Here is a 12,872-nt window from a genome sequence, read left to right as displayed (position 1 = left end):
TTTATTTGCAATTTCAGATTGCGTTCATCCCGTTCTTGCTTGTGTTCTCGATTTGCTTGCAGGACAGCCTTCTCGGCGAGGTCAATCGCGTTCGCGTGGTTGATAACCAATGGAGCAGTGGTGTAACGGTTGTGGGGGTCCAAATCAATCTTGGTTCGAAGCCTAGATCATGAACGTCGAGTCTCCACCAATCGACGCTATCATACCTTTCGAAAGATCGGGCCTAGTCTACATCACAAGATGATCAAGGTGTTGTTGTGAGGAACAAGGCAAGACTAGTAGCAAAGGGGTTCTCTCAAGTTGAAGGTTTGGATTTTGAAGAGACCTTTGCACCGGTTGCAAGATTAGAAGCCATCCGTATCCTCCTTGCATATGCATCACATCATGAAATAAAACTTTAACAAATGGATGTGAAAAGTGCATTTTTAAATGGCTTTATTAATGAACTAGTCTATGTTGATCAACCTCCCGGGTTTAAAGACCCTAGATATCCTAATCATGTTTATAGGTTGTCCAAGGCATTATATGGGCTTAAGCAAGCCCCAAGAGCTTGGTATGAGCGCCTTCGGGACTTTCTCATTGAGAAGGGCTTCACCATTGGAAAGGTCGACACCACACTATTCACCAAGAAGCTTGATGGACATATCTTCATTTGTCAAGTGTATGTTGATGATATCATCTTTGGATCATCAAATGAAGATTCATGCAAAGAGTTTGGTGAATTGATGTCGAAGGAGTTCGAGATGTCAATGATTGGAGAGCTTACATTCTTTCTTGGTTTTCAAATCAAACAAATGAGAGAAGGGATTTTCATCTCTCAAGACACCAATGCCAACAAATGGACATCTCGACCTAGATGAGGGAGGTAACCCGGTTGATCAAACTCTCTACCACTCTATGATTGGTAGCTTGTTATACTTGACTGCATCTAGGCCCGACATCATGTTTAGTGTGTGTATGTGTGCTAGATTTCAAGCTAATTCTAAGGAAACTCATTTGATTGCCGTAAAAAGAATCCTTAGGTGTCTTAAGCACACACCAAGCATTGGTCTTTGGTATCCCAAAGGATATTTGAATTAGTTGGCTATTCCAATTTGGATTATGCCGGTTGCAAAGTTGATAGAAAGAGCACATCCAGAGGGTGCCATTTGCTTGGTAGATCACTTGTGTCTTGGTCCTCCAAGAAACAAAATAGTGTGGCTTTGTCCACCGCCGAAGTGGAATACATTGCCGCGGGTGCTTGTTGTGCACAAATACTTTACATGAAACAAACTTTGCTAGACTATGGTGTAGTTCTAGAAAAAGTACCTCTTTTGTGCGACAATGAAAGTGCGGTAAAACTTGCAAATAATCCGGTTCAACACTCTCGCACCAAGAACATAGATATCCGCCATCACTTTCTTAGAGATCATGTTGCTAAAAATGATATATCACTAGAAGGTGTAAGGACTGAGGATCAATTGGCGGATATCTTCACTAAACCGCTAGATGAGGCAACATTTTATAGATTGCGGAATGAGCTCAATGTGCTTGATTTTAGTAACTTCACTAAAAATGAGCTTATGTTATTCCTTGCATTGCATTGTAATATACAACATGTTTAATGTCTTGTAATGCATATAGGGCTTATCTAACATGGTTAAGATAACCGCCGAAAAGCGTGTGAAGAAGCTTAACCTTGGATCAAACTTGACAAGCAACTAGATTTACTTACAAGTATTGCATTGCATATGCATGAATGTTGTTTTGTCGTTTGTCTTCAAATTGCCCTCTTATTGCTTATTTTCTTAAAAAGAATTATAGCCTAAGGCAAAATATTTTGAAAAACTTGAGGGTTTGAGAGAGGTCACTCACATCAATCATAATTAGTGTTTATTTGGATCTTATTTGAGTTGGGACTTGATTGGGAACAGATAGCACGAAGGACTTTGAAGATTTGCTGAAGAAAGAGTGACCGGATGCTGCACCGGACTCTGGAGTCCAGCGTCCAGTCAGTTCATAGGAGGTGAACTTGCTGCGAAGGAGTGACCGGACTCTGGCTTTCAGCGACTGGTCAGAAGGCTTTCAGCGACCGGTCAGAAGGTTGTATTGACCAGACTCTGGCTGCGTCCGGTCGCGATTCTAGAGGAATTGGACCTCTCTGGAATCGACCAGACGCTGGGTGGCAGCGTCTGGTTGCTACCACCTGAGCATCCGGTCAATAGGAATCGTGCGGTTTTAGATCTCTATTCTTATTTCCTTATCCAACTCCCATGGGGGGACCTTATAACCATCGCACCATCTTCATCATTGAGCATCCATGGCCTAACCCTAGCCATCGTCTTCCCTCACCGCTGCACGCCAAGCTTGCGCCGCCGCAGCAGCTCCCGAGCGCCGTTCCTATGGGTTCCTGCACCGCCGCAGCCACCCACGCGCCCGTGCGCCGCCCACCGTAGCACCTTCCCGAGCTACCCCCGTGCTGCCGCACGCTAAGCCCGCACCGCCGTAGCAGCTCCCGCACGCCACCGCAACGCCGCCCTGCGCCCTAGCGCTGTCATGCTGCACCGCTCCTGCACGCCACCACAGCGCCACCCTACGCCCTGCACCGCCGTGCTGTGCCGTCCATCGCCGGAGAGCCACTGAGTGCCATAACCCTAGCTCTTCCCTCGCTCCACCCTCGCTGCTGCCAAGCTTGAGTGCTCTCATTGCTTTGCTCGATAGCCAATCCTTGTCGAGCCAGAACCCTAACCCTAGCCTTGCCGCTCTAGTGGTTCCCCGTTCATACCTCTTCTCGCTAGGTCACCGATTCATCAGGTAGCAAGCCCACATTTCAATTTCGTACCTAAATTGTTTGCTTCCTAGGGTTTCGTATCTATTAGATATATTGTAATTATTTGTATATCCTATCTATTTCATCGTGCAGCGAGTTAGGGTCGTTGAGGTGTCAGTAGCAGTTGTTGGTTAACTCGGGGCCAAGCTCGCGAGTACGGAATGAGGCCAAGCCTCGAAAGTGGTAGTTGATCTTTGTCAGCGGTAGTTGATTCTTCTCAAATCCTTCAGATGGCTCATATGAAGAATGTCGGAGGTAGTCCTGGTGATGAGGATCCAAGGCCCCCACCTCGCCAGCCTGTAGAACCAAAAGGCAAGGCGACAAAGAAGTTGGCAGTAAGGAAGCGCAAGTATCCAGATGCAGAGACAATGAGAGCCACCGTAGTTGTAGAGGTCATAGAGCGTGTCGAGAGAGGAGGTGCTCGCAGTGGAGTCCGGATTACTGATCAGCTTTCACCAGAAGCGAGGGCTTCACTTGAGCGAGTTGAGCGCCTTCATGGTGGTCCAGCTGGGACTCTCATGATTGGAGGACGGTGTGTTGCCATTGATGAGGTTTAGCCTCAGGGGGGCCATAGCCAGCACAACAGACTCAGGAGCCACAGCTAGCACAGTAGACTCAGGTGGGTGAGCAGGCCGAGGAGACAGAGCTGGCACCATAGCCACAGTTACGCTGCTCTAGTCATACTCATGCTCCAGTTACACCGAGGCCAAACACTCAGTAGAGGGGTTCTCATCCACCGCCTTGACCATAGGGTCTGCCTCCAATGACCCATCTTGACCTGAGGGCCGCCATGGCTAAGCAGGTGCAACAGCTGAGGTTCGTGGACTTCGAGGTGTGGTTTCCACCCAGGATGGATGAGAGAGCATCAGAGGGATTCTATACACCCTTGCAAGAGGATTTCTATAATGCCTATCTCAACAGTGGAGCAGTCTTCATATCACAGAGGGTGTGCAACATTGAGTCTATAGTAGTAGTAGCTGGAGAGCATATTCGCATGTATCTATCCTATTTACAAGGGCTGATAGATCTTATTGGATGGATAGGGCTGTATGTTCCATCTTGGGTTCGACAGTTCTATGCCTCACTCTAGATTGACCCACAGCACAGGTTTATACACTTTGCATTCAGAGGCAGAGACTACTGGCTGATGATTACTAGGGTCAGGGAGATTCTCATGCTTCAGGAGCAGCCAATTAGGCTACATGAGGTGAGCTATGGATAGACTGCACCCCCAGACGCCCTCATGGCGGTATGGTGCCTCCTATAGACTTGGTTCGTCACTGTTTCACAGAGCCCTTTGGCGAGGGGTCAAGGAGGAACCCCAGTGATCTCACTCCCACTGCTCATGTGATTGAGGCTATCATGAGGAGGACATTACTTCCGAGGATGGGTTATAGAGAGGGATTGACTCGTATACAGCTATGGCTTCTCAACTCTCTAATGCAGTAGATAGTTTTTTATATTTGGGATCTTCTTCTGTCAGAGATGGAGGACACTATAGCTGAGGGCTTCAGAGGTCATAGGCAGCTATCCTATGCTCACTGGATCACATTCCTTATCCATAGAGCAGTTACAGTTAGGTCGCCTGAGATGCTAGCTGAGTACAGTGGTGCCACTATAGAGTTTTTTGCTTATAACCTGACTCAGATGATCCGCCATAGTACACCATAGGCACCTAGTTAGTCACGCCATCATCCAGAGGTGCCAAAGACTATAGCCTAGCAGGATGATATTACCAGGGGAATTGCAGCTACAGAGGAGGAGGAGCTTGCTCAGCAGGAGGGGTTTGTCATAAGCGAGCCCAGTGATAGTTCTGATGATGACTACCAGCCCATTCCTCAGATGCCTCCACGACGACATGATGCTGAGGCTGGTAGCTCCAGTTCAGCGCCACCTGCCCCACAGACAGACCCCCGCTCTTCTTGCTATACTTGAGCGGATGAGGCAGGACCAGGCATGATAGGCTTAGGAGACAGCTGCTACATTTGCTCAGTTCTAGACTCAGCAGGACAAGTTCCAGCGATAGCAGCTAGCTATTCAGCAGCAAACACAGGCTCTACAGTAGTAGCAGCAGGCCATGCATCAGCAGCAGATCCTCATGCAGCATGTAGTGACCGCGATTGGGGCCCCACCGCCACAGGCTTTGCCCTAGCTTGGTCAGCCTACCACCACTTCGATGACTCTAGCGTTACAGCCTAGTGGGCTTCAGAGTTAGGGTCAGCCACCAGCATAGTATGCTTCACCTACAGAGCAGGTGTCCTAGTGGTTCACTTCGCTAGTGGTAGCCCCACAGTTCACACCTCTTCAGACGGGCTTTACACCGGCACAGACGTCGTCGCTGCTAGTGTCAGACACTTCAGTCTCTAGGAGTCTTGGAGCCTCCTTCAGTGAGTTGACAGGGCAGCCCACTCCTCCATACCTACATGTTCCAGGTCCTTCTATAGCTACACCTATCATAGCGACTACAGAGATGCTCCCCTCCTTAGTGGCATCATCAGAGTCGGCTGCTTCAGTTATACCAGCACAGCCTATAGCAGCACCAGTTCCTGATCCAACCTAGACTGTTTCAGCATCACTACCAGCTATAGAGGGTCAGACAGCTCAGAGCTCAGGATCAGATGATGATGGCACCTAGTTCCACCTCGCTTCTCGTACCTCAGCGCTCAGCTCGTCCGTTGTAGCCCCGCCGATCGACCCTTAGGTTTTGGTGTTTGACGCCAAAGGGGAGAGAGTTCGAGTATGTTAGCCTTAGGGGGAGCGACATATCTAGGGGGAGCTTAGTTATTATATTAGCTTATCTATCTACACTTGGAGTTTTTATGTGTGAGATACATTATGCATTCATGTTTACTACTATATTTATGTGACAGTGATATCTACGTGATCGTGATATGTGACATGTGTGCTCTCTACTTTGTATTCTTTATATGTCATATCACTTGTGCTATGCTCATTTGCCTTTGCTTCCACATTTTACTCCAATGCAAATGAGCTTCATTACTTGTACTCATGCTTATTTCATATCTTTTGAGCATGTCACATTGGCTTGGGTCATATAAGCTTGCCTAACACTTTTGTTCTTATTGCCAAAAGCTTATATGAACCAAGCATGTTAAAAACCTCATCTCTTTCACATACTCGAGGTAGTATTGTCATCAATCACCAAAAAGGGGGAGATTGAAAGCATCTAGGCCCCTAGTTGGGTTTCGGTGATTAATGACAATACGTGATTACTATGACTAACATGTGTTTTGCAAAGGCAATTAAGTTAGGTCACAGTAATGGAGATCGATTGGGCAATTATGGTTGTCATGCCCCTACGATGGAAATCGTTTCGGTTTTTAAAGGATGGACCACAAGGTTAAGGATGGACTAGTTCTAAGTGTCGATTGGAGTTGGAGAGACACTTAGAGTAGTTTAGGACTTTGTTTTTCCTTTGGCCATACTATTAAGGGGGGTATGAACGGGTAGCTTGACCTAGGTGAGTCTAGTGAGTTAGGTGTGGTGCACACTTGTTAAAACTAGCACTAGGTAGCTCCATAATAGCCCTTTGATCCAATGGAGCAAACTTCATTCACATATGATCGAGAGTTGGAAGTGAATGGAGGGTCAAATACTGACCGGACGCTGGCTCTGGTGTGACCGGATGCTGGCTTAGGGTCCGGTCAGTTCATTTGACCAAGGAGAAAGTATCTAGAAGTGACCGGACGCTACAAGGTCAAGTCACCGGACGCTGAGGGCCAGCGTCCGGTCGACTCCAGTAAGGTCCTAGAGAGGGAAAATCCTGATCGGACGCGTCCGATCAATGCTGACTGGATGTTGATCAGGTTTCAGCTACTGACCGGACGCTGCTCTGCATATGACCGGACTCTGGGGGTCCAGCGTCCGGTCGACATCAGTAAGGTTCCAGTGAGGGGAAAACATGACCGGACGCGTTCGGTCAGTGCTGACCGGACGCTGGCCAGTGTCCGGTCAACACTTAACCACTGAAGTTTGGGGTGTACTGACCGGTGCGTTCGGTCAACATGACCGGTGCATCCGGTCAACATGACCGAAGCGTCCGGTTACCCTACAGAGGCACATAACGGTTCGTTTTTCAGCCGGTATTATAAATACAACCTCTGCTCATGTGTGGGGGTACTTTTGCTCATTTCAACAGCTGAGAAACACATTTGAGAGTGCAAAGAAAAGCAAGGTCCTAGTGAGGTGATTGAGATTTGAGAATCCCAAGGAGAACCCTCATTAGTGAAAATCAAGAGTAGCAAAGTATGCGTCCACCTTCTCATTAGGCTTGTCGTGGTCAAGTGAGAGTTCATGCTTGTTACTCTTGGTGATCGCCATCACCTAGACGGCTTGGTGGTGATTGGGAGTTTGGTGATCATCTGGCAGAGCTTGTGGGTGACCCAACTCAAGTTGTGAGCGATTGTGGGTGATTCACCACGATGGAGTGTCAAAGAATCAACCCGTAGAGAGCACTTGATCCTTGCGCGGATCAAGGGGGAGCTACACCCTTGCGCGGGTGCTCCAACGAGGACTAGTGGGGAGTGGCGACTCTCCGATACCTTGGCAAAACATCGCCGCGTTCCTTCTCCTCTCTTTACTTTAAGCATTTACTTTGAGCAATTCATTACTTGTCATTTACATTTCTAGAATTGCCATGCTAGAGTAGGATTGGAACTTAGGGTGCTAAACTTTTGTGCGTTAGATCAATAGAAACACTTTCTAGGCACAAGGGGTTAATTGGGCTAACCATAGGTTTTGATTATTGCAAAGAAATTTGTAATTAGCCTAATTCAACCCCCCCCCCCTCTTGGGCACCTTGATCCTTTCAGTGATATCATTGGCATCCAGGAAATCAAGAGAGTTTTTTTATCTTTCTTATATTTGGAAATTTTGCCCCAGATCTTTTGATAACTTCTGCTTCATCCCTTCGATTGGAGCTTCAGGAGGTATTCTTATAGTCTGAAAGAGTTCTATTTTATCAGGTCATGAGGTTTTCCAAAATAGGTTTGGAATTTATGTGGAATTCTCTTCTATCCACAATAATGATCCCTGGATTCTTACTTCAGTTTATGGGCCTTGTGATAGTGAAGTCAAGGCAGAATTCATGCACTGGTTTGAAAATATTCAATTGCCAGATGATCTTGCCTGGCTTATCATTGGTGACTTCAATCTCTATAGAAAACCTGAAGAAAGAAATAGAGCAGGTGGAAATGTGGGTGATATGCTCTTGTTCAATAATGCAATCAATGCATTGGGGCTTGTTGAAATTTCGCTACATGGGAGAAAATTTACTTGGACCAATAAGCAGCATCCACCACTCTTATAAAGGCTTGACTATTTTTCTCCTCTCAATCTTGGACTCTCAGGTATCCTCTTACCATTGCTCATTCCTTGGTCATGGAAACCTCTGATCATTGGCCTTGTGTGATTAAGATCAAAGCTTCCATTACTAAGGGAGGAATCTTTAGATTTGAGAATTGTTGGATGGCACATGATAGCTTCTTGCCTGTGGTTGCTAGTTGTTGGAATGGCTCTTTTTCTCAATAGGATGCAGCTAAGCTCCTGACTTCTAAATTCAAGTCTCTAAGATGTGCTCTAAGGTATTGGCAGGCTAAACTTTTAAATCTCAAGATCACAATTGAGAATGTTAAATTAGTTATTTCCTTCCTTGACTCTATTGAGGAATGGAGGGATCTGTCATTACAAGAATGGAATTTTAGAGACATCCTCAATCTGAAGCTCAGTTCTCTCCTCCACCAGCAAATGATCTACTGGAAGCAAAGCGGCAATGTTAAATGGGTCTAGGTGGGGGATGAGAATTCTAAGTTTTTTCACTCAATAGCAACTGTTAGGCATAGGAGGAACCTGATCACTTCACTAAATAGCTCATCTGGTGTTCCAATTTATGACCATAATTCAAAGGCTGAGCTCATTTGGTCTGATTTCAAGGACAGATTAGGATCCTCAAGCTACCAAAACATGTTGTTTGACCTTGATTCCCTCTTTGGCCAGCCCTGTGATCTAAGCTCTTTAGAAGTGCTCTTTAGTAATCAAGAAATTGATGAAGTTGTGAAGAATTTGCCTCCAGACATATCTCCAGGGCCTGATGGGTTTAATAATGAGTTTCTAAAGAAATGTTGGTTTCTGATCAAGCATGATTTCTATAACCTATGCTCTGCTTTCTTCTCTGAAGAGGTTTGCCTCCAAAGCATCAATGCCTCCTTTCTAACCCTCATCCCAAAAGTTGATGGGCCAACCAGAATCAGTGAATACAGACCCATCTCCCTGCTCAACTCCTCGGTAAAAATCATCACTAAGCTGCTGGCTAACAGACTCCAACCCTAGATTACTAAGTTGGTCCATGTCAATCAATATGGCTTCATCAAGTCTAGATTTATCCAGGACTGTCTGGCTTGGTCCTTTGAGTATCTGCACCTTTGCCACTCTTCAAGAAAGGAGCTTGTAATCTTGAAGCTAGATTTTGAAAAAGCTTTTGACAAAATTGAACATGAGGCTATGTTGCAAATTATGATGAAGAAAGGTTTTGGGCAAAAATGGCTGGCTTGGTTGAAGCTTATCTTTTCTTCTGGCACCTCTTATGTTCTACTAAATGGTGCTCCTGGTAAGGTCTTCCATTGCAAAAGAGGAGTTAGGCAGGGGATCCTTTATCCCCTCTTCTGTTTGTGCTTGCTGTAGATTTATTGCAATCAGTTCTCAACAGGGCAAAGGAGCAAGGGTTGCTTAATCTCCCAATCCCTCTTCAGTATACTAATGACTTCTCAATCCTTCAGTATGCTGATGACACTCTTATCTTTATGGAAGGATGTGCTAGGCAATTATTTGTGATGAAAGCCCTTCTAAACACTTTTGCTGATTCTACTGGTCTAAAGGTGAACTTCTCCAAGTCAATGCTAGTTCCAATTAATCTCTCGGAGGAAAGGCTTCAACATCTTGCTGCCACCTTTGGTTGCTCCACTGGTAGTCTGCCTTTCACCTACTTGGGGCTCCCATTGGGTACTACTAAACCAAGAGTTGAGGACTTCTTGCCTTTGGTGACTAGATGTGAAAGGAGGCGGGTCATCACCTCCCTTTTTCTCTCTCAAGCTGGGAAGCTCCAGATGACTAATTCTGTCTTCACATCCCTTCCTATGTTCTTCATGAGCACTTTCCATCTTCATTCCACTGTCAGGGAGCAAATTGACAAATATAGAAAGCACTGTCTTTGGAGAGGGTCTGAAGAAACCAACAGAATCAATGCCAAGGCTGCTTGGCCCATGGTGACCAAGTCAAAAGAAGAAGGTAGACTTGGGGTGATGGACCTCAAAACCCAAAATGAGGCCCTGCTCCTAAAAACTTTCACAAATTTTACAATAGAGCAGACATCCCCTGGGTGCATCTTATCTGGGAGAAATATTATAGTAATGGCAGGCTCCCTAATCATGTCAAGAAAGGGTCATTCTGGTGGAAAGATGTCTTGAAATTATTAGATAAGTTCAAAAGCATGGCCTCAGTTTCAGTGACAGATGGTGCTTCTTGCCTTCTCTAGAATGATTGCTGGATGGGTCAACCTCTAAGATTAACCTTTGCTGAATTGTTTTCTTTTGCCAAGAAGCCTCTCCTTTCTCTCCAATGTGCAGCCTCAGTTACTAACATCTCCGGTCTGTTCAGCCATCCTCTTTCAACAAAGGCATTTGCACAATTTTAGCAGTTTGAAATCATCCTGCGAAACCTTCAGCTGTCTGATGGTGTTGACACTTGGATGTATATTTGGGGCAGCTCCATTTTCACCTCCAAGAAGGCTTACTGTCAGCTACGTGGAAGAAGTTGGTCACACCCAATTTATAAATGGATTTGGAAATCCTTTTGCCAGCATAAGCACATGGTCTTCTTCTGGTTGCTCACTCATGATAGACTGAGCATCCGTAACATTTTGAGGAGGAAGCACATGCACCTTCCTTCTTACAATTGTGTGTTTTGTTCTTTGAATTCTGAGGAAACTGTTCAGCATCTTTTTTTGAATGTGAAGTGGCTAAAGCCTGCTGGAATCTTGTTGGCATCACAGTTAATTTGGCTCTGGACCCTTTACAGATCTTTGAGAGTTTCAAAATGCAGCTAAATGTCAGTTTTTATATGAAAATTATCATCATTATGAGTTGGAGTATCTGAACTATTAGGAATGATGCCATTTTCAGAGGACTCTCTGTTACTGTTCAAAGGGCTTCAGATGTTTTCAAGCACACTTTTGGCTTGCTCCTATGGAGGGTTAAAAAGAAATACTTTTCTTTAATTGAATTATGGCTAGAGCCCTCTCTGTAATTGTTTTATTTTTCTTTGTTTCTTTTTTTTTCCTGATTTTCATTCTGCCTACGGTCTTCCCTGTAACTTCTTGTAAAACTTTTGTTTCTTTGGTTACTCTAATAAATTTTTGGGACTACCCGAGTCCCTCCTGTTCTCTAAAAAAAAATCACATTACGGATTCAGCAACGAAATCCGATGCAATCGTCTCACTCTCACCTGAACCCGCAAGTAGAGGCGTCGCACGAAGAAATCCTCCAGGCCCACGCAGATCGGCGCGTACCCCTGCATGAAAGGCAATGCCGGGATCAGGCTACTACCTACCACTTCAGAAATGGGCGAGCAGCTAAAACTGCATGCGACGACCTTGACGTCGTCGTTGCTGCGCTTGAAGCAGTCGAGGAGGTTGCGGAAGAAATCCCTGAGCTGGCCGAAGGCGAAGAGCAGCCCGTAGCTGAAGAGCGTGGTCAGCGCCGTTGTGTACGAGGGCAATCTCCTCACCATCTTGCTTGGTTCCTTCTTCTTGGCCCCTCGCTCGCTCACTGGAGTTGTCGGGCTTTTCTGTGAGGATTGGATTGGAAGAAGCAACGCGGTGGAGTTGAAGAGGAGAAGGAAGAGTGCAAAAGGAGCAATGAATTGAATCTGCACTAGTGCTAGCATATGATGAAGCTTTGCTTTATTTACAGTGTAAATGTAAATGATGAGTGATGACTGAAACATTCATGATGCCAGATATCGATAGATGCATAGCTACACAGGCTGAGGTCGTACTGGCTACTACTGGTACCAGCCTACCCGCCCGCGACTGTTCTAGTTAGTGGTAGGGTTGTTCATTAGTTAGACAACTTAAGTGCAATGCAAGCTTGACCCAGAGTTATTTTTTTTTAAGATAAACAAAAGGAAGTGCTGGAAAGCGCGCTGATCATTATGCCCTGTTAAAAGGCAGCATGCATGCAATCAGAAAGAGGTGGTATGGCGCGACGCGATGGATCGACATGCATTCTTGGACGGTTGTAGTTGAACTGTTGAAGTCGGAAAAAGCTAGCGTTATCGATCATACAGGCCCCGGCTATAGTTGGCCAACCGGGCCGCCCGGCCCGGCACGGGCACGGGCCCGGTCAAGCACGGCCCGGCAAGGCACGGCACTAAGCGGCACGGTGACCCGCCGTGCCGTGCCTGACGTGCCACCGTGCTGAGACAGCAGCCCAGGCACGGCCCTATCAGGGCTGAAGCGTGCTGTGCCGTGCCTCTAGGCACGGTGGCACGTCAGTGCCGTGCCAGCCCAGGCACTATGAATATTTTCTGTCACAAGCAATTTGGCAGCATCATATTTAACTTCACAAGCACATTTTCAAATCAACAACTCCAGAAATTAAAGTGGAGAAGCAAAATCAGATCAAACACACAGAGAGTTAAGAAAATAGTAATAGATAGGGAGCTTGTGCAATGGCTGCCTCATTAAAAATCCACCTAGGTAAAACTCACCCTTGTGAGAAACCCTAGGCAGAAAAAGAGTACAGCCAAGCTCCAGATAAGTTCATTGTTCTTAATCTTACATCATTGTCCAAGTTTCAAATTACAATCCCATTACAGAAATGATAACTAAGAGAGAAACTAATTGTCCAAGGTCTTCAAAAGCTTCTTCAAGAATCCTTGTCCAGTTGTCCTTGTCCAGTTGTCCTTGTCCTTGTCCTCCACATTGTGCTGCAGAGAGAACAAAGTTAGCATTAGGATAATGATGTAGATTTACTGATGTCCTCCACAT

General features: G+C 45.9%; 1 protein-coding gene across 1 annotated transcript in view; it reads right to left on the bottom strand.

Annotated features, from left to right (window-relative positions):
- Positions 1-12,872, bottom strand: part of LOC136488603 (long chain base biosynthesis protein 2a-like) — a 31,608-nt gene extending 18,736 nt beyond the window's left edge. Inside the window, exons 1-4 of the mRNA XM_066485480.1 lie at positions 12,688-12,872; positions 12,593-12,606; positions 11,474-11,561; positions 11,327-11,392 (exon numbers count right to left, since the gene is read on the bottom strand). Of these exons, the coding sequence (XP_066341577.1) occupies positions 11,327-11,392; positions 11,474-11,561; positions 12,593-12,606; positions 12,688-12,872 (353 nt within the window). The remainder of the gene's footprint in view (positions 1-11,326; positions 11,393-11,473; positions 11,562-12,592; positions 12,607-12,687) is intronic.

Source organism: Miscanthus floridulus, chromosome 10 (assembly GCF_019320115.1).
Source record: "Miscanthus floridulus cultivar M001 chromosome 10, ASM1932011v1, whole genome shotgun sequence".
Lineage (NCBI taxonomy): Eukaryota > Viridiplantae > Streptophyta > Magnoliopsida > Poales > Poaceae > Miscanthus > Miscanthus floridulus.
Note: the sequence above shows the minus strand (reverse complement) of the source record. Positions and strands in the feature narration are given on the sequence as shown.